This window comes from Fundulus heteroclitus, unplaced genomic scaffold (genome assembly GCF_011125445.2).
Source record: "Fundulus heteroclitus isolate FHET01 unplaced genomic scaffold, MU-UCD_Fhet_4.1 scaffold_66, whole genome shotgun sequence".
NCBI lineage: Eukaryota > Metazoa > Chordata > Actinopteri > Cyprinodontiformes > Fundulidae > Fundulus > Fundulus heteroclitus.
In genome coordinates, this window is record NW_023397099.1 from 1,914,837 (window position 1) to 1,936,567 (window position 21,731).

The 21,731-nt window shown below is 45.2% G+C and overlaps 1 protein-coding gene across 13 annotated transcripts in view; it reads left to right on the top strand.

Moving 5' to 3' along the window:
* The window catches only part of nav3 (neuron navigator 3), a 93,798-nt gene extending 72,974 nt beyond the window's left edge, over positions 1-20,824 (top strand). For 9 of the 13 annotated variants that reach the window (XM_036133698.1, XM_036133694.1, XM_036133699.1 and 6 more), the window contains 7 exons: positions 10,101-10,255; positions 10,700-10,771; positions 12,147-12,343; positions 12,765-12,883; positions 16,122-16,325; positions 19,794-19,838; positions 20,609-20,824. In XM_036133698.1, the coding sequence (XP_035989591.1) occupies positions 10,101-10,255; positions 10,700-10,771; positions 12,147-12,343; positions 12,765-12,883; positions 16,122-16,325; positions 19,794-19,838; positions 20,609-20,728 (912 nt within the window). In that variant the 3' untranslated portion in view covers positions 20,729-20,824. The remainder of the gene's footprint in view (positions 1-10,100; positions 10,256-10,699; positions 10,772-12,146; positions 12,344-12,764; positions 12,884-16,121; positions 16,326-19,793; positions 19,839-20,608) is intronic. The other 4 variants (XM_036133696.1, XM_036133700.1, XM_036133702.1 and 1 more) reach the window with 1 other exon arrangement.
* Positions 20,825-21,731: the final 907 nt, after the last annotated feature.

Sequence of the window (21,731 nt, forward strand, 5' to 3'; positions counted from 1 at the left end):
AAGTATTTAATCCCTCAGTATGCATTAGGAGTTCTGCCTTTCGCAGAGCAGTTAGACACTCCCAATCAGCTTGTTACCTGAACTGAAGCCACCTGTTCTCACTACTCACTTGTGTGAAAAAACACCTGTTCACAGAATCAGACAATCTGACAGATTTGAAGTCTCCAACATGGGTAAGACCAAAGAGCTGTCTAAGGACCTCAGAGTCAGGATTGTTGACCTCCACAAAGCTGGAATGGGCTACAAAAAGATTAGCAAGGTGTTGGATGTGAAAGTAACAACTATTGGTGCAATTGTTAGAAAATTTAAAGAGTATAACATGACCATCAACAGACCTCGGCCTGGTGCTCCAAAGAAGATTTCCCCTCGTGGGGTGACAATGCTCCTGAGAACGGTCAGAAATAATCCTGCAACCACTCGTCAGGAGTTGGTAAATGACCTGAAGGCAGCTGGGACCACAGTGTGCAAGGAAACAATTGGCAACACTTTGCGCAACAATGGACTAACATCCTGCAGTGCACGAAAGGTACCCCTGATCAAGAAGGCACATGTGGAGGCGCACCTTAAGTATGCCAATGATCACCTGAAAGATGAACCAAGTTATTGGAAGAAGGTTCTGTGGTCAGACGAGACCAAAAATGAACTTTTTGGCCTCAACTCTACCCGCCATGTGTGGAGGAAGAAAAATGCTGCCTATGACCCCAAGAACACTGTGCCCACCGTCAAGCATGGAAGTGGAGGCATAATGTTTTGGGGGAGTTTCTCTGCCATAGGTACAGGGCTACTTCACCGCATCACTGGGAAGATGGATGGAGCCATGTACCGTACAATCCTGAGGGACAACCTCCTCCCCTCTGCCAAGAAGCTGAAAATGGGACGTGGTTGGGTCTTCCAACATGATAACGACCCGAAACACACAGCAAAGGCAACAAAGGATTGGCTCAAGAAACATCACATGAAGGTCATGGAGTGGCCCAGCCAGTCTCCGGACCTCAATCCGATTGAGAATCTATGGAGGGAGCTGAAGCTCAGAGTTGCCAAGCGACAGCCCACTAACCTTCCTGATTTAGAGAGGATCTGCAAAGAAGAGTGGGCCAAAAATCCCCCTGGTGTGTGTGCTAAACTTGTGGTTAACTACAACAAACGTCTCACTGCTGTACTTGCTAACAAAGGCTTTGCCACTAAGTATTGACTGTGTTTGGCTAGAGGGATCAAATACTTATTTCCCTCAATGAAATACAAATTAATTCATATATATTCCTTAGATTTTTTTCAGGATTTTCTTTGTGATATTCTGTCTCTCCATGTTAGAATACATCTACCATTAAACGTGCAGAATGATCAGATCTTTATTAGTGGGCAAACGAAGAAAATCAGCAAGGGATTAAATACTTCTTGGACTCACTGTATGTGTGTGTGTGTGTGTGTGTGTGCATATAAGCTATAAGTGTAATGATTTGCTAGGGTTGAATCCAAAGCTTAGCCGAACACGGAGCTGATGCTAAAAAAGTCTTTATTGACACAGACGATGGGTCCTCCAGGCTGACAAAAAGGCAAAAGGCTGGGACAGACTCAAAAACAGGACAGATCATGTAGGGCAACAGACAGATAATTTAAACTGAGGTTGCAAGGCTCTTACCAGGAGGTTGCGAACAGGGACAAGAAGAGATATTCCGGCAACCAACAGAAAACAAAGGCGGGCTTAAATAGGCGACAGAACAGGAGAGCAGGGCGGGACTAATTAACAAAAACAGGTGGAGGTGATAAAAGGAGCATAAGACTGATAAACAAAAACCTAAGGTAAGAAATAAGACTAAACAGACACGGGCTGAAATAAAAACTAACAACAAAGGCCAGATAACAAAAACAGGCTAAGCATAAATCCAAAACAAGAAACAGAAATAATCCTAAACTGAAAAAATAACCAGAACCACAACAGAACATTACAATAAGCTTGTAATGATTTATACTGTGCTGGAACAAATGATCTGATCGGACTCTGACCGATCAGATTTATCCAGCAACGGATTAACTCAATTTATAACACAATTAGAGTTTAAACCGTTACCCTTTTTATCACCAATCCAATGAAAATGTCTCTGTGTTAATATTGGATGTTAACTCCCAAAGGAGGGTAGCTCTAAATTCTGAATAACCATGCTACTGTGAATCGGAATGAACACAAACAATTACTATTCCACAGTTGTTGTTTTTATTGAACCTGTTACAGTAATTCTCTGATTCAACAACCTTGGAACAATACTCGCTACTAACCTAAACATGCAAAATATATGTGGATATAAAGGTCAAAAATGGATTAAAAATAAGAAATAGCAAATCTTAGTTCACTCAGTTGTTTAAACATCACATTTCAAGACGTCGGCATTTGATGTCGCAGCATTGAGGGACAGAAAACCGCTTTGAGAATCCAGACGAACGCCTCAAGGTTTTCACAACCGCTAGTTAGTTTAACTACATGACACCCTCCCAAGATGGCAACTATGATGACGTAGGACCTACAAAACCTTGGGTGATGCGTGAGGGGAGGCCCTGACAATGCAGTCAGCGGTTACACTAAAGTGAGGCGGTGCCTCGGCCGAAGAGGGAGCGGCTGACTGAGGAGTATAAAGAAAGACCACGAACTGAGTTCTAACATAAAGATTGAACTGATAAGAAAAGCAAACATAGAAACCAGGAGAGAGGGGAAAAGATGGGAAAGAGTTGAAGAAGCGACCCGCGGCAGAGTCACTTATGAACCACAAAATCAGCACAGCCAAAATCACCTTCAAAAATGCATGTACATACAAAGAAAATATTCAGCAAATAAAAACAACTCTGTCTTGGAGTAACAAGCATTAACCTAAATTCCTACTCCTGCCCAGGCACGCTACGGTCACCTTGTGGGTGAAAAAGAAATAAAAGAAATAAAAGGAGAAAGCCCCGTTACTTGTGGTATCTCAGGGATGTCCCCGCTCCAAATCCGTGGGTGTCCGGGGTGGCAGCAACGAAAAAGGGAGGGGGGTTCCCCAAAGTCTCTCTCTGTGGACTTTCAGGCGTTTGTCCGGCCAAACAAAAGCGTGGTCCACTTTCGATAACCTGGAGATAACAGCTCTCAGTCTTTCATCAGAGGGAATTCAAAAGTACTTTTTAAGTCGACCTCCTGCTATAATTAATGTAGGGATGAGTTTGCTTCGGTGATCTTCGGTCCAGCAAAGAGTTATCGAGCAAGTGGCGTGTGGGGGTTGGAAACCCACGAAGTGAAGCAGCTGCGTGTCTTCTCGAGATGGCGGCATGCCAAAAGAATAAATGCAGGCTGTCACGTCCTGGAGTGCCGTTTATATATATATATATATATATATATATATATATATATATATATATATATATATATATAAATATATATTATGAAAAGTAGGCTGACAGGAAGGGAGGTGGAAGAGGGATGAGAGACATGCAGCAAATGACTGCGGGTCGGATTCGAACCTGGGTCATCCGCATCGAGAACTAAGGCCTCCGTACATGTGTCGTGCTACCCGTTGCATCACGAGTGCGCCCCTGGAAGGCATATATATATATACCGTTCATACTGAGCCCAGTACTGCTGGAGGTTTTTCCTTCCCGCTAATGGGTGGTTTTTCTTTCCACTGTCGCTTCATGCTTGCTCAGTATGAGGGATTGCTGCAAAGCCATGGACAATGCAGATGACTCTCCCTGTGGTTCTACGCTTCTTCAGGAGTGAATGCTGCTTGTCGGGACTTTGAAGCAATCAACTGGTTCCCTTATATAGGAAATTTTTGACCAATCTGTATAATCTGACTGATTTTGACTTTGTAAAGTGCCTCGAGATGACATGTTTCATGAATTGGCGCTATATAAATAAAATTGAATTGAATTGAAATTGAATTATGATATTCAAAGTTGTTTTTTTAAATAAAATTCTTAAAAATTTGCCGTACAGTGATATTTCCAGCTGCTGGTCTTTTTATATCTCTGTCAGCTTTCCACAGCAAGAGGATAAGATTTCTGACTATTTTTCTTTGCAAAATAGCTTAAACTCAGACAGAATGGATGGGGATTGTGTGTGAACACCAATAAGTCCTTCCTTCCTTCCTTGTGTCCTTCTGTTTTTAATTCTCTTCTCCGTTAATTGTTTTTGCATTTTTTTTCTTTCTAAGTTTCTTTTTTCCAATCTGTCATGCATAGTTGAATTGTCAGGATGCAGCTTATTGGCTGCAGGCTGAGCCTCTCTCCCTCTCTCTTGTTCCTGCGCAGCCTGATCGGTTTCACCTGGCAGGCTGCAATTAACCCACAACTGCTTCCACCTGTTTCCACCGCTTTATAAGACTCACCTCTTTCTGTTCCCGTCGCCGGTCCATAGCGTTCACTCCTGCTCAGTCCCTGCCAGTATTCTTGTCAGCTCCGTTTGTTACCGTCAGCCTGAAGACTCCTTTCACCTGGTCTTGTTACAGTCAGCCCAAAGACTTTCCGACAGTTTGTTTTCTCCAGAGCTCGGCTCAGACGTTCAGCCCTCCACCGCTCGGCTCAGACGTTCAGCCCTCCACTGCATGGCTCAGACGTTCAGCCCTCCACGGCTCGGCTCTGACGTTCTGCTCTCCACGGCTCGGCTCTGACGTTCTGCTCTCCACCGCTCGGCTCAGACGTTCAGCCCTCCACTGCATGGCTCAGACGTTCAGCCCTCCACCGCTCGGCTCAGACGTTCAGCCCTCCACGGCTCGGCTCTGACGTTCTGCTCTCCACTGCATGGCTCTGACGTTCTGCTCTCCACTGCATGGCTCTGACGTTCTGCTCTCCACGGCTCGGCTCTGACGTTCTGCTCTCCACGGCTCGGCTCAGACGTTCAGCCCTCCACTGCTCGGCTCTGACGTTCTGCTCTCCACTGCTCGGCTCTGATGCTCTGCTCTCCAGCACCCGGCTCAGATGTTCTGCTCTCCAGTGTTCGGCTCCAGAGTTCCTCCCGGTCAGTCTCTCCACACTCCTCCTGCCGGCCAGCTTCTACACCCTTCACCTCCGTCCGTTGAAAGACTCTGGTCTCATCCTCCATCTTCCAAACTATTCAATAAAACTCACTCATAAGAACTGACTCTGTGTGTGCGTGCTGTGTCCGGGTTCATCCCAGAAAAATATATTATAACATTATGGACCGGCCAAGGGATGAACCCGAGCACGCACAGAGCCTGGTGTAGAAGCTGGTAGGATCTGCCTCGCCTCCGGTTCGTCTCGCCTGGGTCGCAAAGTTGCGACGCCACGCTTCCGTCTCGCCTCGCCTGGGTCGCCGTGCGGCGACGCCTTGCCTCTGTTTCGCCATGGTCGCTGGATTGCGACGTCACGCTTCTGGTTCGTCTGCCGGGGTCGCATCCGCGACGCCCCGCTTCTGACTCTGTTTCCTGGTTCGTCTTTCGCAAGTTCCGCCTCCTACGCTGCGCAGCCGTTAAAGACGGCGCTCCTCGTCGTCGCTGCCCAGCGTTGACTTTTGCCGCTGCCCAGCATACAAAGACTTTGCTGTCCAGCACGTCCTGGTTTCTGTTTTGTTTAAAGTTATTTTTGGGTCCTGGTTTTTGAGTTATTTTTTAATTACTTAACGTTTCTTAGATTTCTTAAAGTTATTCAGGTTTTGCTGTGTTCTAGTTCTGCTTTAGTTTCTAGTCTTTTTGTATATTTTTTATTGTTTTAGAAGAATTATTTCCACCTTCTGTTCTTTTGTTTTGGCTCAACCTTAGTTTTTGGTTTACTTAGGATTTTTTGAGATTTATGTTGCTTTTGAGAATTGTGTTTTATTTTGTTGTTTTTGTCCGGGTTTTTGTGTTCCAGGTTTATTCTAGTCGTTCGGGTTTTTTGTTCTCCGTCATCTTGTTTTAGCCATAGCCCTGATTTAGTATTCTAGGTTCGCCTTTAGTCTTCTGAGTTTTTGTTTTTGAGTTTCAGTTTTAGACCCTGTAGTTCCTGTTCTAGTTTTGAGCCCTGTAGTTTCGTCTAGCCCCTGTAGTTTCTGTCCTAGTCCTATAGTTTTAGTCTGGTTCTGTATTAGTTTTTTCTTAAGTTTTGTTTGTCTTTATTTTATTTTTTTTCCCCTTAGTATTTAGGTGTCTGGGTTCCTGCGCCTTATGGGTTCCTGCGCTGTATGGGTTCCTGCGTTGGATGGAGTCCAGTGCTCTTTAAGGTCCCTGCGCTCTCTAAGGGCCCTGCGCTTTCTAGGTCCCTACACCCTTCTCCTGTTTTCGTTGTAGGTTTTGCCCTGTTTAGGTTAGTTTAGTTCCCTTCCGTAGTTGTTTTTTCTGTCTTGCCCTAGTGTCTCTGTGTTGTTCCCCTGTTTAGGCGCATGCAGGTCGCCGCCAGAGCCCTCCGGCGCACCCATGTCGCCGGCTGAGCCCTCTGGTGCGCCAGACTGTCGCTGCCCTGCGCATGCAGGTTGCCGCCAGAGCCCTCCGGCGCTCCTATGTCGCCGGCTGAGCCCTCTGGTGCGCCAGCCTGTCGCTACCCAGTGCACGCAGGTCGCTGCCAGAGCCCTCCGGTGCTTAAGTCACTGTCTGTGCCCTCTGGCGCGCCTGGCCTGTTGCTGCCTAGCTCACCCTCTTGTTGTTATTCCCTTGTTTAGGCGCTGCCAGAGCCCTCCGGCGTTCCTATGTTGCCGGCTGAGCCCTCTGGTGCGCCAACCTGTCGCTGCCCAGCGCACGCAGGTCGCCGCCAGAGCCCTCCGGTGCTTAAGTCGCTGTCTGTGCCCTCTGGCGCGCCTGGCCTGTTGCTGCCTAGCTCACCCTCTAGTTCCCTGGTGTTTAGGTCTTGTTTTCCTGGCGTTTAGATTTAGTGTTCCCCGGCGTGTTAGGACGCCCTCTGATTCTTGGTTCCCCGGCGTGTTAGGACGCCCTCTTTTCTCGATTCCCCGGCGTGTTGGTGCGCCCTCCGTTCTTGTTCCCTGGTGTTTTAGATATTCCTGTTTCCCTTGCGCCCCGGCGTTCTTTTCCCCGGGCCCCGGTGTTTCCCTCACGCCCCGGCGGGTGACCCTCTGGCATTGTCGTACGCCTGTTCTTCCCTCTGGCGTTGTCGTACGCCTGTTCTTCCCTCTGGCGTTGTCGTACGCCTGTTCTTCCCTCTGGCGTTGTCGTACGCCTGTTCTTCCCTCTGGCGTTGTCGTACGCCTGTTCTTCCCTTTGGCGTTATGTACGCCCGTTCCTTCCCTTTGGCGTTATGTACGCCCGTTCCTTCCCTTTGGCGTTATGTACGCCCGTTCCTTCCCTTTGGCGTTATGTACGCCCGTTCTTTCCCTTTGGCGTTAAGTACGCCCGTTCCTTCCCTTTGGCGTTAAGTACGCTCGTTCCTTCCCCTTGGCGTTAAGTACGTCCGTTCCTTCCCTTTGGCGTTAAGTACGCCCGTTCCTTCCCCTTGGCGTTAAGTACGCCCGTTCCTTCCCTTTGGCGTTAAGTACGTCCGTTCTTTCCCTCTTGGCGTTTTCGTACGCCTATATTTTCCCCTTGGCGCTGTCATGCGTCCGTTTTGCCTCGGCGTTTCCCTCACGCCCCGGCAAACTTCTCCCTAGTGCCCCGGCGTTTCCCTCACGCCCCGGCGAGTTTCTCCCTTGCGCCCCGGCGATTCCCTCACACCCTGGCGAACTTCTCCCTTACGCCCCGGCGGTTCCCTCACGCCCCGGCGATCTCGTCCCTTGGGCCCCAGCGCTCCTCTCACGCTCCAGCGTTGTGTCTCCTTGGCGTTTCCACACGCCCGTTCCTTGGCGTTTCCACACGCCCGTTCCTTGGCGTTTTCACACGCCCGTTCCTTGGCGTGTCCACACGCCCGTTCCTTGCCCTTGGCGTTTTCGCACGCCCGTTCCTTTCCCCCGGTGTCTCTGTACGTTAATTGTGCTCCAGCGTTTGCTTGCGCTGTTGAGCTCTGACGTGTCAGTCCGCCTGTCCTTTCCCCCTTGGCGTTTCATACGCCCGTTCCTTCCCTTTTGGCGCTGTCGTGCGCCCGTTCCTTCCCTTTGGCGCTGTGTCGCGCCCGTTCCTTCCCTTTGGCGCTGTGTCGCGTCCGTTCAGTCCCTTTGGCGCTGTGTCGCGCCCGTTCATTCCCTTTGGCGCTGTGTCGCGCCCGTTCATTCCCTTGGGCGCTGTGTCGCGCCCGTTCATTCCCTTGGGCGCTGTGTTGCGCCCGTTCTTTCCCTTTGGCGCTGTGTTGCGCCCGTTCTTTCCCTTTGGCGCTGTGTTGCGCCCGTTCCTTCCCTTTGGCGCTGTGTTGCGCCCGTTCCTTCCCTTTGGCGCTGTGTTGCGCCCGTTCCTTCCCTTTGGCGCTGTGCAGCGCTCGCTTTTTCCCCCGGCGCAGTCAAGCATTCGTGCCTTTCCCTGATGTCTCTAGCTCCTTGGTTCCCCGTGTTCTCTGGCCCCTTTGGTTCCCCGTGTTCTCTGGCCCCTTTTGGTTCCTCGTGTTTGCAGGCTCTTTGGTCCCTCAGTGTTCGGTTTCAACTCTTGCCCGCCTTCCTGGGCCCCCTCCACCCGCCCGGCGTGGGGATTCTGGGCCGTCCGGTGTCCGGCCTTGGGGGGGGGGGGGGGGGGTACTGTCAGGATGCAGCTTATTGGCTGCAGGCTGAGCCTCTCTCCCTCTCTCTTGTTCCTGCGCAGCCTGATCGGTTTCACCTGGCAGGCTGCAATTAACCCACAACTGCTTCCACCTGTTTCCACCGCTTTATAAGACTCACCTCTTTCTGTTCCCGTCGCCGGTCCATAGCGTTCACTCCCGCTCAGTCCCTGCCAGTATTCTTGTCAGCTCCGTTTGTTACCGTCAGCCTGAAGACTCCTTTCACCTGGTCTTGTTACAGTCAGCCCAAAGACTTTCCGACAGTTTGTTTTCTCCAGAGCTCGGCTCAGACGTTCAGCCCTCCACCGCTCGGCTCAGACGTTCAGCCCTCCACCGCTCGGCTCAGACGTTCAGCCCTCCACGGCTCGGCTCTGACGTTCTGCTCTCCACGGCTCGGCTCAGACGTTCAGCCCTCCACCGCTCGGCTCTGACGTTCTGCTCTCCACGGCTCGGCTCAGACGTTCAGCCCTCCACTGCATGGCTCAAACGTTCAGCCCTCCACCGCTCGGCTCAGACGTTCAGCCCTCCACGGCTCGGCTCTGACGTTCTGCTCTCCACTGCATGGCTCTGACGTTCTGCTCTCCACTGCATGGCTCTGACGTTCTGCTCTCCACGGCTCGGCTCTGACGTTCTGCTCTCCACGGCTCGGCTCAGACGTTCAGCCCTCCACTGCTCGGCTCTGACGTTCTGCTCTCCACTGCTCGGCTCTGATGCTCTGCTCTCCAGCACCCGGCTCAGATGTTCTGCTCTCCAGTGTTCGGCTCCAGAGTTCCTCCCGGTCAGTCTCTCCACACTTCTCCTGCCGGCCAGCTTCTACACCCTTCACCTCCGTCCGTTGAAAGACTCTGGTCTCATCCTCCATCTTCCAAACTATTCAATAAAACTCACTCATAAGAACTGACTCTGTGTGTGCGTGCTGTGTCCGGGTTCATCCCAGAAAAATATATCGTAACATGAATTGAATCAGTTTTGTCTTTTTTTTTTCTTCCCACAGTTCTGTATTAGTGCCTTGCTCCCATGCTTCCCTATCCCTACTTCACATGGCAAGATTTTAAAATTGCCAGCCGATTATCAAAGCCAAGACCCCATACATGAGGATAAGAAATTGTAGACATGACAGATTTGCCTTCCTTCCTTCCTTCCTTCCTTCCTTCCTTCCTTCCTATTAACCTACCTATTGAAAAATGGCCATAAATTACTGTGGAAAACAAGCTAATTTTAATTTTATGTATTCAAAAGAATTTTTTTAGGACAATCAAAGTTATGGGGGCCAGATACAAATGCTCGACTCACTTTAATAGATTTATATGTGTCAGAACAAGGTTTCCTTTTCCTTCAGCTTCACACTTATTCACTACTTGGTGTTGCTCATATAAAATGCCAAGAATGAGACAAGAGTTAAACGAGTTTAGGGAGTAGAAACACAGCTGCAACGACTGTATTGTCTGCTGTTGCAGACATGTTTACACTTTTGTTAGGACTTGATTACTCAAAAGCATAAGTGCCTCCTTCCATAGGACCTGCGTCAGTACCTGTCCAACCTGGCAGAGCGGTGCAACTCTGAGAGGACAGATGCAGAGCTCCCGACTGTGGTCATCCTGGACAACCTCCACCACATCGGCTCTCTCAGCGACATTTTCAACGGCTTCCTTAACTGCAAGTACCACAAATGGTGAGGGAGACTTAGTTCTCTCATGTGAAGCGAAACACTTGGAAGGAACAAGCTGGACAGTCGAGCACAGCGGCAACCAAATCAACTCGAGTCAGATCAGTTTCTTTACACAGCCTGAAGAGAGAGATCCAGCTCTGAGGGCAGCAACATCATATACTTCCGTACACACTAAATGCAAATAAAAGAGATGGAAGAAGCTTTCAAGGAAAAAGCAGTTAGTTGGGGAAATGTGGCTGTAATTTAGTAGCTATATGCTGGTAGCTTCACTAAATGTTTAAAACCTACTCTCTAGCTCTAAGTGGAAATAACATATTGCAAAGTTATGAAGTAAAGCTTGCATATTTTTAAACCCCTCTCTTGGTCATCTATTAAATTTCACCATATAAATGTGTCTTAGTGTAGCTGTAGAGTTAAATCACCATTTTCCCCCTCTTCCCTGTGCAGCCCATATGTCATCGGGACCATGAGCCAGGGGGTCTCCTCCTCTCCGAACCTGGAGCTTCACCACAACTTCAGGTCTGATGCTTTCTTGTGTTCAATTCAGCTTCACTGACATTATGCTCAAAAGCCACAACCACCACTGACACCTAATCCTACTATTAATTTTTATTTAAATGTTACCTGGTAGTTATTTTCCTCCCATTTGGAATGAACTGATTAAATGATTTCTGAGTTCAAATTTTAATGTTTCTGACTTAACTGAAATCCATGTAAAAGTATACATTTCTGTCACGTTCCAACCATAAAGCTCTGTCTCTTTTGTTGGGATTTTGTGATAGACTTACTCAGACTAGTGCATATTTGTGAAATCAAAGACAAATAATAGTTTCTTCTTTATTATTTACAAAGAACTGGAGGCCTACTGTTCTGTGCACCTCCATTTTCTGTGCCTTTTACTACAATCCAGCGCACTAAATGCCTTCAAATGTCACCTGTTTATTAAAAAAGACTTGTTTTACTCAAAACAAGACGCCTCTCACATAAAAAGTCAGTATAAAAATCAGCTGATACATAAAAAAACAGCCACATGAGACTATATCAATGAAGAACATTGTGGTAAACACACCATTTGCCCTCTGAAGCATGGTTATGCTAGCACAGCACTAGAGGAAAATCTTTTAGATGCTGCCAAAGACTTGACCCTGGAACAGAGGCCCCCCTTCCTGTGCTGCTCTATCCCATAAAACCTCAATACATAAAATACATAGATGGCTGTGGCTGTAACGTGACAAAATGTGAAAAAGTTAAAGTGATGTGAATACTCTTCTAAGGCACATTATAGGAGGCCAAGCATGTAAAGCTGCTTGTGTCTCACAGTGGTATTTGTCTATACCCTGCTTTGATTAGAGATAGAATGACCACTGAAAATAAATGCCAACTACATGAATGAAACATTTAATCATGGCGAGGAAATGTTGGATCAGTTGGATTACCATCAACTATTGCACTAAAGTGAAGCTGATGGCTCCTGCCTCTGATTCTAGTGAGTAGTAAACATTGGTATGCTTCTTTTTAGGGGTTGCAAGTCATTTGGCAAATAAAATGTAGTCTGTAATCAGGTTTATCTGAAGAAAGCTGATTTCTGAATTTTGCCCATTAACGGAAGCTACATTTGATGACTTCTGGATCGTTAGCATGAGACAATGAAATTTAATAGGCCGTGCTGCATTGTCGTAGTGAGGATCCTCTCTGCCTGGCATGTTTCACTACCTGATCATTGTAATATAACAGTGTAATTAGGGAAACTTTTAATGAGCCAGACTTTCATCTAAAATCCCTCAATTAGGGAGTTAAATGAATCTTTGTTCTTCTAATGGAAGAAATATCATTGTGTAATGTGTTATACTGTGTCATGTATTACACTGATGAGCCAGTGTCTGTCCTGGCATAGGTGGGTGCTGTGCACCAACCACACTGAGCCGGTCAAAGGTTTCCTGGGTCGCTTCCTGCGGCGGAAGCTCATCGAGACAGAGATAGATATGAACATGCGCAGCAACGACCTGATCAAAATCATCGACTGGATCCCCAAGACCTGGCAGCACCTCAACGGCTTTCTGGAGGCTCACAGCTCCTCTGATGTCACTATTGGTCAGTCCACACACACACACACACACACACAAACACACACCATTCTTGTTTAAAATGCAAAGTGAGGACCGTGCCTTGACTTACACTTCCATTCATTTTCAAGTCTTTCTATGGCCTAACCCTGACCTTTATCCTAACCCTACCCTAAACCTAACTGGTACCTTAGTGCTTAACCTAACCCCTAGCCCGCAAAATAGGTGAGGACCAAATAAAGGTCCTCACTTCAAATCAAAGTCCTTACTTTACTAGTAAAATGAGCAAAACATTTTCACGCTCAGCTCAAGAACACACACACCACACACTGTGGAGCCCACAGGTTAACCTCTGAAGACGTATGAGAAGACAATTTTAAAGACATTTTAAAGTCCCACATGTCTTCTCTGTGCGGTGCGTTACATCTGCGCTCCTCCCTCCACCATAGGGCCTCGTCTCTTCCTGCCCTGTCCCATGGACATAGAAGGTTCTCGGGTTTGGTTCACCGACTTGTGGAACTACTCCCTGGTACCCTACCTGCTAGAGGCTGTCAGAGAAGGATTACAGGTACATTTTTTTTTTCTTCTGGATCATAAACATAAAGTGCAGCTACATTTATTTCAAATTTACCAGATACACTCATCACAAGATGATGTCCCTTGTAACCATGGAAAATAATTTTTCAAGAGGCCAATGGGAGAAATGACCCAAGAAACTGTGGCTTGGTACTGAGTTGAAACTTTTAGACCTTATAGGTGGTTCTTTTGGATTACCTTTTTTCACTCTACAGTGAACTTGAATCTATTTTATTGAGATTTTGTGTTACAGACCAGCACAAGGTGGTGCATAATCAGAAGATGATATATATATGTATTAGTGCTGTCAGTTAAACGTGTTATTAACGGCGTTAACGCAAACCCATTTTAACGCCGACAATTTTTTTGTCGCCGTTAATTGCGCGTCAACACACACACACCGTTTCCTAATGTTGTTCCCCCCGCCGCGCTTTCCGCACTGTGTTTCTTTTACCCTCGGCGCTTTCCGTAGTTTCAAGAGTGCTAGAAAACTGTAGCAAAACACACCCGCCCCGAAGGGTTTCTTTTACCCTCGGACACATGCGACTTTGGGCTTCTTTTTTCTAAAAGCGCTTCTAAATTTCATGAGTCACGGGTTGCAGGTTTTTTTGGGCACGTTTCTGAAAGTGAAATCGCTTATTTGGGCTCTAAAATAAGTGACGAAATAGGGGTTATTATGAGACCTGCCTGCACTGCCCACACTTTGTATCCAACTGAAATATCCCTCCGCCATAGGAGCCGACGGTAGTAAAGGCAGACAGAACAACTCTGCACGTATTTTCTGCAGTTTACGGTGCAATAACCGGTGATAACTGCTGAAAGTAGATTACATGGTGCAGATCACCATTTTATCAGACATTGGTTCTGAAGATGAGCTTTTACACGTTGATAAAATTGCAGAAACCCAACCCATAAACCGTACTTTAATGCTTATTAATGTGTTTTCTTTGTATTTGACAAACTAAGGCTGAATCACGTTGCCAAACGAAGGACCTGGAGTTACTAAACAGTTGCTAAACAGTCTCATTCAGGGTACTAAGCTCCTGCCCAGTTGCAAGCAAAGTGTAAGACTGGAATGACCTGTATTGTTGTTGGTGTGAAAGCTCAGAATTAGATGTGTGAGAGAGAGAGAGTGAAGAAATGAACAAAACTTATGACTTTATTGAAATGTACAATTTTTATTAATTTATATGTTAATGCATAATACCATGTCTAGCTCTGTTTAAGAGGCAAAAAATATATATATCGGCATGAAAACAGGTATTTATTTACACATTTGTTTACACATGGTGTAAACATCAGGGTGTCATGATTAGTCATTTAGCCATTATAGTCCAGAGTTTAACATTTGGCACCAGGATGTTTTCATTTCAATTCTGAAAAGCGCTTGAAAAATAACATAAAAATATGTTTTGTACAAGCATGTATTTTATTAGTGTCATTTATTGCAAAATTGCACATTAAAATGCCCAAACAGGCTACTCTACCCCTATAAAGTCGATCTTTTATGGAATCAACTTTGGCTGCAATGTCAGCTGCAAGTCTGTGGTGTGGCTCCTCATTTTTTCCCATTCTTGCCATTCTAGCATCTAACAACTGCTCTGAACTGACCATCTAATTTAAGATCACTGTCAAATTTAACACCCAAATCAGTGACACTTGATTTAAAATATGCTGTCAGGGGTCATGAGAGGTCATTTATGAAGTTCTTATTGTATTTTGGAGGGGGGGAGGTAGGTAGCACAGAAAATAGGACTAGAACAAGTAACCTCAAATGAATTTACTTCAAAGCTGGGAAATGAAGGCTGTGAAAGACCCTGCTTACATTTGTAGGCTTTTTTGTAAACAGTTGCTGTTCCTCCTCCTCTCCCTGAAGTCCGTGGTGAATTAAAATAGCGACAGTCAGCTGGTAGAAGTTCGGTTAAAATATTCTCATCACCGGGAGTCAACCATGTCTCCGTGACACACAAGAAATCCAGTTTGTGGTGGCCGAAAAAATCGCGTACAATAAAAGTCTTAACAGAAGTGGAGGCAAGAATTGGTGTCCATCATCATTAAATATAGCAGGGTTATAGCGGGGAGTTTGGAAATTTATCAGGTTTTGGCAATTATACACAAGCAGGGACTCAGTTTTCTTCATGACCAAGTTTAAAAACAGCGCTATAACAAACCTATATCAAACAAAAACAGACAAGCAGCCCTGGTACCATCTTGCCACCTCACAGACTCTTCCTCCAGACCAATAAAGCCTTCTGGTTCCAGCCTACTCTGCATACCAAGAACCAGAATCCAACACGGATAAGCAGCATTTTTGTTCCTAGGCTCCACTTAACTGGAACAAACTTCCAAAACTGTAAAAGTGCTAAAAGCCTGAGTTTTTTTAAATGGAGATTAAAAACACTTTTTTTGGATTGCCTTTGACTTTTCTGGTCAAACTGTTAACTGCAACATCATTAGTTTAAGTTTGTAGATCAACTATTTTTAAAATCATTAATAGTTGTTTTTAGTTTCCATTTTCCCATGTTTTATTTTGTTTAAATTTTTCTACATTTTATTCCAACTTGCTTTTATTCTGTTTTTATTTTCCTATGGTTAAATCATATGAAGCATTTTGCATTGTCCTTGTACTGAAATGTGCTATACAATAAACTTGCCTTGCATTGCCTGTATTTAGCTACGTCTTTCCATCAACCCTGCACACCTTTGACATCCTTCTTGAATAAATGCATCCACACAGCATAATGCTGTCATCAATAGTATGGAATAAAATGTTTAGTGTTAATTTTATCTGACCAGAGCCACTTCTTTCACATGCTTGCTGTGTCCCATGCATGGCTTTACCTGAGCTGCAGCTCCTCCAGAGGTACCCTGAGCTCCTGGGCATTTTCTTGATTAATGTGTCAGTCTAGGTGGACCACAGTGCCATGTGAGGTTTGCGGTTGTAATATGCTCTCTCCCTTTTCGGGTGTTGTAGTGCTCCGTCAGATGTTCAGAGCTTAGTATATTTTCGGACCTACCGTGGCTGCACTAGAGTTTTCTTTGGGATATAAGAGTAAAGGGGGTAGATACAGAAGCTCGCCCACATCTGTCTGATTTTTATTTGTGAAAATCTTTGAAAGAAACATTTTTTATTTTCATTTTATTGCTATGCATGGCAAAACGTTAAAAAAAGAGCCAAGACAAAATAATGTTTTCATTTGTTTTTTGCGCAAATTTGTTCCTGTCCTTAGCTGTATGGTAAGAGAGCAGTGTGGGAGGATCCGTCCAAGTGGGTGAACGACACATATCCGTGGAATGCTGCCTCTCTGCAACAGGAAGGCCAGTCGCTGCTCCAGCTGAGGCCAGAAGATGTGGGATATGATGGCTACAGCTCATCCAAGGAAGGGACATCGTCTAAGCAGGTGTCTCAGAGTGACACAGAGGGAGACCCGCTGGTGAGGACGGATCTGACTTTACACTGTTTCATTTATTTACTACAAAACAGCAGGTCAGGAAATGTGCAAATCAAGAAGCGAGATGAGAGTATAATTTGGTTCCTGCAATGCTGGTGCCTGAAGTAAAGTGAAAACAAGACTGTCCACACTCACACATTTGGGAATGAACTATTAATGATAGTGAGAGGAGAAGGAAAAGGAGTGGAGAGAGAATAAATTTCCATTTGGAGGTTTATTGCATCCCAAGAATAATTAAAGGGTAGCCATCCAAAAACGGCTGGCTCGATTTAACAAGAGTGTGTTGGTGCATTGATGTGTGTGTGTGTGTGTGTGTGTGTGTGTGTGTGTGTGTGTGTGTGTGTGTGTGTGTGTGTGTGTGTGTGTGTGTGTGTGTGTGTGTGTGTGTGTGTGTGGGTCCTTGGGCACGCAGTTATTCTGCAGTGGTGCCAAAAGCCCATTTCAGGAACACTGGAAGCAATTCACCAGATGCAGCAGCACTTCTGCATTATTTAGCTCATTAGCTCTGCAGTGGGGATGAAAAAAAAGCTCAGCTGGTTTGCGGTGGTGATCAATTGCAAAGTTTAGGACAAAAAAAACTGCTACGGAGCTTGGGAGTCTATGAATTTTCATTGTCAGTTGTAGGGAAGTGTACGTTTATTAGAAAATTATCAAAAATGCAATGAGTCCAAACATTTTGACATGTTTCTAAGCAATACATTTAATTAAAAAACGAAGCTGTTTTCATTAGATTAGTCAGCCTTAAATTGATTTCATACCTGATTGGCTGGTGAACATGAAAAGTAATTACTTATTACATACATTTGAACATTACTAACAACATAACAGGGCATTCTATCAGTGCTCTGTAAAGTTGGGAGGATTCTACTGAACAACCTACTGAAGTCTGATTGAGATACATAGCATCAAAGGTATCTCACCAACTGCACCATTTAAAGGAGTAATATATGAGAAATTACTGCTATGCATGGCAAAATAATAAGATTTCATTTGTTTTTTGTGCACATCTGTTCCTGTCCGTAGCTGTGTGGTAAAAGAGCAGTGTAGGAGGATCCGTTCAGGTGCAAGAGGAGGTAGTCCTCCTCTTAGTCAGGTGGGTTCAACTCCCACAGACTGCCACTCTGGCTCCCTAAGCAAAACCCTTAACCCCCGATTGCTCCCTGGGTGCCTTACAGTGGCAGCCCACTGCTCCCCAAGGGCTGGGTTAAATACAGAGAGCAAATTTCATTTAATTGTATGTTGCAATGAAAATAAAGATTATTATTTCTTGTAAAATTTGCCAAACTCATTCTCATTTGTCACCCAGGATAGAAGTAGCATTCCCTATCAAAATGTGTTATTCAGGTTTTTCTCCTTTCAAAATTATAGGTACGGTGCAGAACCACTTTGGTGCAGTGTGTAGCCCTTGTTTACTTCCTGGTTCCTGAGCCAATCATATCAGAGTTCCTAGGGTTGCCAAAACAGAGTGCAGTATTTGGTATTTTATCCTGGCAAAAGAGCATCAGCCTGTAAACATGGAAGCCAGTAAGAGAAGCAGACTAGAAATGGAACCGAATACAACATTATATATCTATCCTGTGTAAGTAAAAATTCAGTGGGTTTCACAGCAGCAACGACTATTGAGGAAATGGCATTGGCTGTTGTCAGTGGCAGTCTGTTTTGTAAGTGTTGTTCCAATTTGAAACAGTGGGTGTCATTATTAATTATTGCTCCTTTGAAATCTAAATGAATGCCTTCCATGTAACATGGTGATAAATACTTTCCTGTCTTTTTTTAACTCAACCAAATCAGTCCCACACATTGTCTATCGTGATTGGCTTGTATTATAGTAGTAATTAGCCTGATTGCTGAATATAGTTAGATAAATGTAGTTAAAATGGATGACCAGACCCAAGACCTCCAACTTCTGAAGTAAGATGAACATAAGCGATTGTTGTTTTCTGCTTGCTTGAACCACCACAGCTGACTGTTGTTGACACGAAAGAAGCAGCAGCTCTACTTCAAGCTCCCACATGAAAGAGCCCAGCGGTATATGACATGCGTCAAAAAATTTTGACATTCAGAAATCCTTGTCAAAACTGTTGCGTTCAGTGTTTCTTATTAAAGTACTCACAGCTGACGTCTAGTCATCAGCTTAGTTTTTACTTTGCATGTTGTCATTTGATGCGCTGCAATGTGTTAATACTGAGCCAACCGCCATATTTGAGGAAGCTCATTCAGGAAGCTTGTGTCGAAGATGTAATTTTCCAGGTCATGGTCTATATTTCTTAGCCACAGGTGAGTAGTAAATGGTAAATGGCTTGTACTTATTTAGCGCTGTAACTAGTCCAACGACCCCAAAGCGCCTTATACTACAGTCAGTCAGTAATCCATTCACACACACATCCACACCTAGAGGGTGGTGAACTATGTTAGTAGCCACAGCTGCCCTGGGGCAGAATGACAGAGGCGAGGCTCCCATATATCGGTGCCACAGGGCCGTCTGACCACCGCCAGCAGGCGGTTCGGGTAAAGTGACGTGCCTAAGGACACAACGACGGTCAAAGCAGGGGATTGAACCGGCAAACCACAAATTTTAGGATTAAGTCCCTGTTCTTTGGGTAGGGTTTGAACCAACTGAGTGCTATAGCAGAGAGTCCAACCCATGTCTCCAGTTGGTTTAATAATATATCATGGTCAACAGTGTCAAATGCTGCACTGAGGTCCAACAAAACTTGCACTGTGGTTCTTCCACAGTCTGTATTTATGTGGATGTCATTGAACACTTTGACAAGGGCAGTTTCAGTACTATGGTGAGCACAGAAAACCAGACAAGACCCAAATATATGTAAATTTCTCCCCCCGAGGGAGAGGCTATCCCTTGCCCTGAGCAATCCACCGTTTTTCGGTTGAGAACCATAGCCGCGGACTTAAGGTACCTGACTTAAAGGTATACTAGGTAACATTTTTACCTTAACATATCCTCTTCTATGTCCCTGTGATAGTAATCCAAGTGTTTTTGAGACAATTGAGGGGTCTGTCATCTACCCATAGTGTATCTGGCTGGAAACCACACTAGCAACATGCCTCCACCCCGGAGGTGGTCTTGCGGCTCTGTCCTTATTCTCGTGGTAATACGAACAGCTTTACGGTAGCCCAATCTAAGTTTGTTGGCATCAATAACAGTGTTACCAAGTCTGCCTATTAGAAGCAACATCTGGCTTGTTATTTATTAAGTAACTTGTAAATTTACTTACAAGTTACTTAATGAGTCGCAGGTTGCGGATTATCGGGCTTGTTTTTGACCGTGAAGTCTCTTATTTGGGAAACAAACCAAGCCACTAGTTATAAGTATAACCATTTCTGCTGAGCTACAGATTGCAAGCCAGCCAGTGACTCCACTATCCATCTGCATACACACATCTCTGTCTCTCTCTCTCTCCTCCTTGCCCCACTCCCTCTCCTAAATAGACAAAGAGACTCACCCACGATGCTGGAGTGACAGTGAGCCGCCAGGTCTGTTGGTCCGCATAGACACATCTCTCTCTTTCTCTCCGTTGCTTTGCTTTGAGTGACAGTGCACTGTAGCTGTGAGGTGTGGGGGGCACACGGAGGGGAGTGAGTATTTACGACAGTGCTATTTTAAAAAGGCCCTGTAGGGGGAGCGCCACTCTAAAATCACTTGGTATGGCTTTAAGCCTGGTTTATGCATGATGCATCCAAAAGGTCCGTGTGGCCATGTTGTCATTTTGGCTACCCCACCCCTCCACGTGGCCAAAAGTCTCCGCTCCGCAAATAGGAAAATTTCTAATTTCGTGGACAGTCCAATGCGGAAAAACATGGCTGACGAGCAAGAGCTCCTTCTGGCAGAGGTTCATAAATATAGACATGTATAAATTGGCTCCTAAAGATAATTATGATCAACAAATTGCTAACAATTTCTGGACAGAAATTGCTGTCACTCTTGGAAGAAAGTCAAAGGCTTAAAATGTTGGAAACAACTGTGTTTTCTACTGTTACCTGTAGTCAGGTGTAGTACACTTGGTGTAGGAGTACAACTCTGCCCTCTAGAGTCTAGGACAATAGTGCTATTTCAGAGGAAAAGCCATGCGGATTATAAATCCTACATACGCTGTGTCCACGTATCTCATTTCTGCGTGGAACATATGTGCGTCAAGGATAAACCAGCCTTAAGCAGACAATAGTGGGCTGTAAACAACTCTTAACCCTTGGCGTGCTTGTCTGAAAACTCAGTTCATTAACACTTTGATTCTCGATGTTGACAGATGAACATGCTGCTACGGCTGCAGGAAGCAGCTAACTACTCCAGCACCCAGAGCTGTGACAGCGACAGCACCAGTCACCATGACGACCAGCTGGACTCCTCCTTGGAGTCGGCCCTATGAGCCCGAGACCAGCGAAGGCAAACCTCGATCTCTCTGAACCTCTAAATCCAGGAAAACCATTGAACCCCAAAGACTATGCCCCCCGCCCCAACAAAATAAGGATTTATTCAAGTAATTTTTAATTGCTGCCAGTGCAGGAGTACAACCTGGTCACTAATCCATCACAGGACCCACACTACAGATATATAATATATGAAAAGTTTTAGAACCCAACATATACCCTCAAATTTAAAGAAAATGCCTATATTTTGATGGTGCAATGTAAAATCTGAATGTTTTATGTTTTCAGATGCTTTACCGACTTGGTCACAATGTCAGTGGTCACAATGTTGAAACCAAAACCACAGGTTGGAGACTGTCTATACATTAGTTCAGACAAAAAGTACTGTCATGTTAATTTTATTGGACATTTTGTAAAAATGTCCATATGTGTTTCTGATGACAGGTATTAGTATATCTTATGTTTGTTTCTAAGGTGTGCTCCACAACAACAAAATTTGTCCACTTTCAGGCACCAACTTCCAAAGCGTCCAAAGACAACAAAACTGGATTTTTTTTTTTACCCAGGTATATCTACAGATGTTTACATTGGTATGGCTGGTTCTGTTAGCTCTTTTCTTGTTTACAGAGGTGCTTCTTACAGACACACAGACATATACACAGAGGGAGCAAGAAGGAAATCGCCTTGGATAAGAACATTTTATTAGTTCAGTCCCTTGCATGCAGCGTCTCCTTGAGCAAGGCACTCTGTCTTCACCATCTTAGTAAAACAAACAGGGTGGCAAGGTGGGTAATGTGTTGTAAGAGGTTTATAAGGCTCTCCTCTGGCCAAGTCTGATGCTTTGCACAAAAACTGCTGAAAAATGTTGAAATATTTTATTCTAGTATTATTTTTGGCTCCAGACACGGCTAATATATGAGAACTCTGACCCCTTGCAGATCAACTAGGGTCAGATAATGTCTACATTATATATTATAAGTATTTATTGAAGACCCAGAGCTG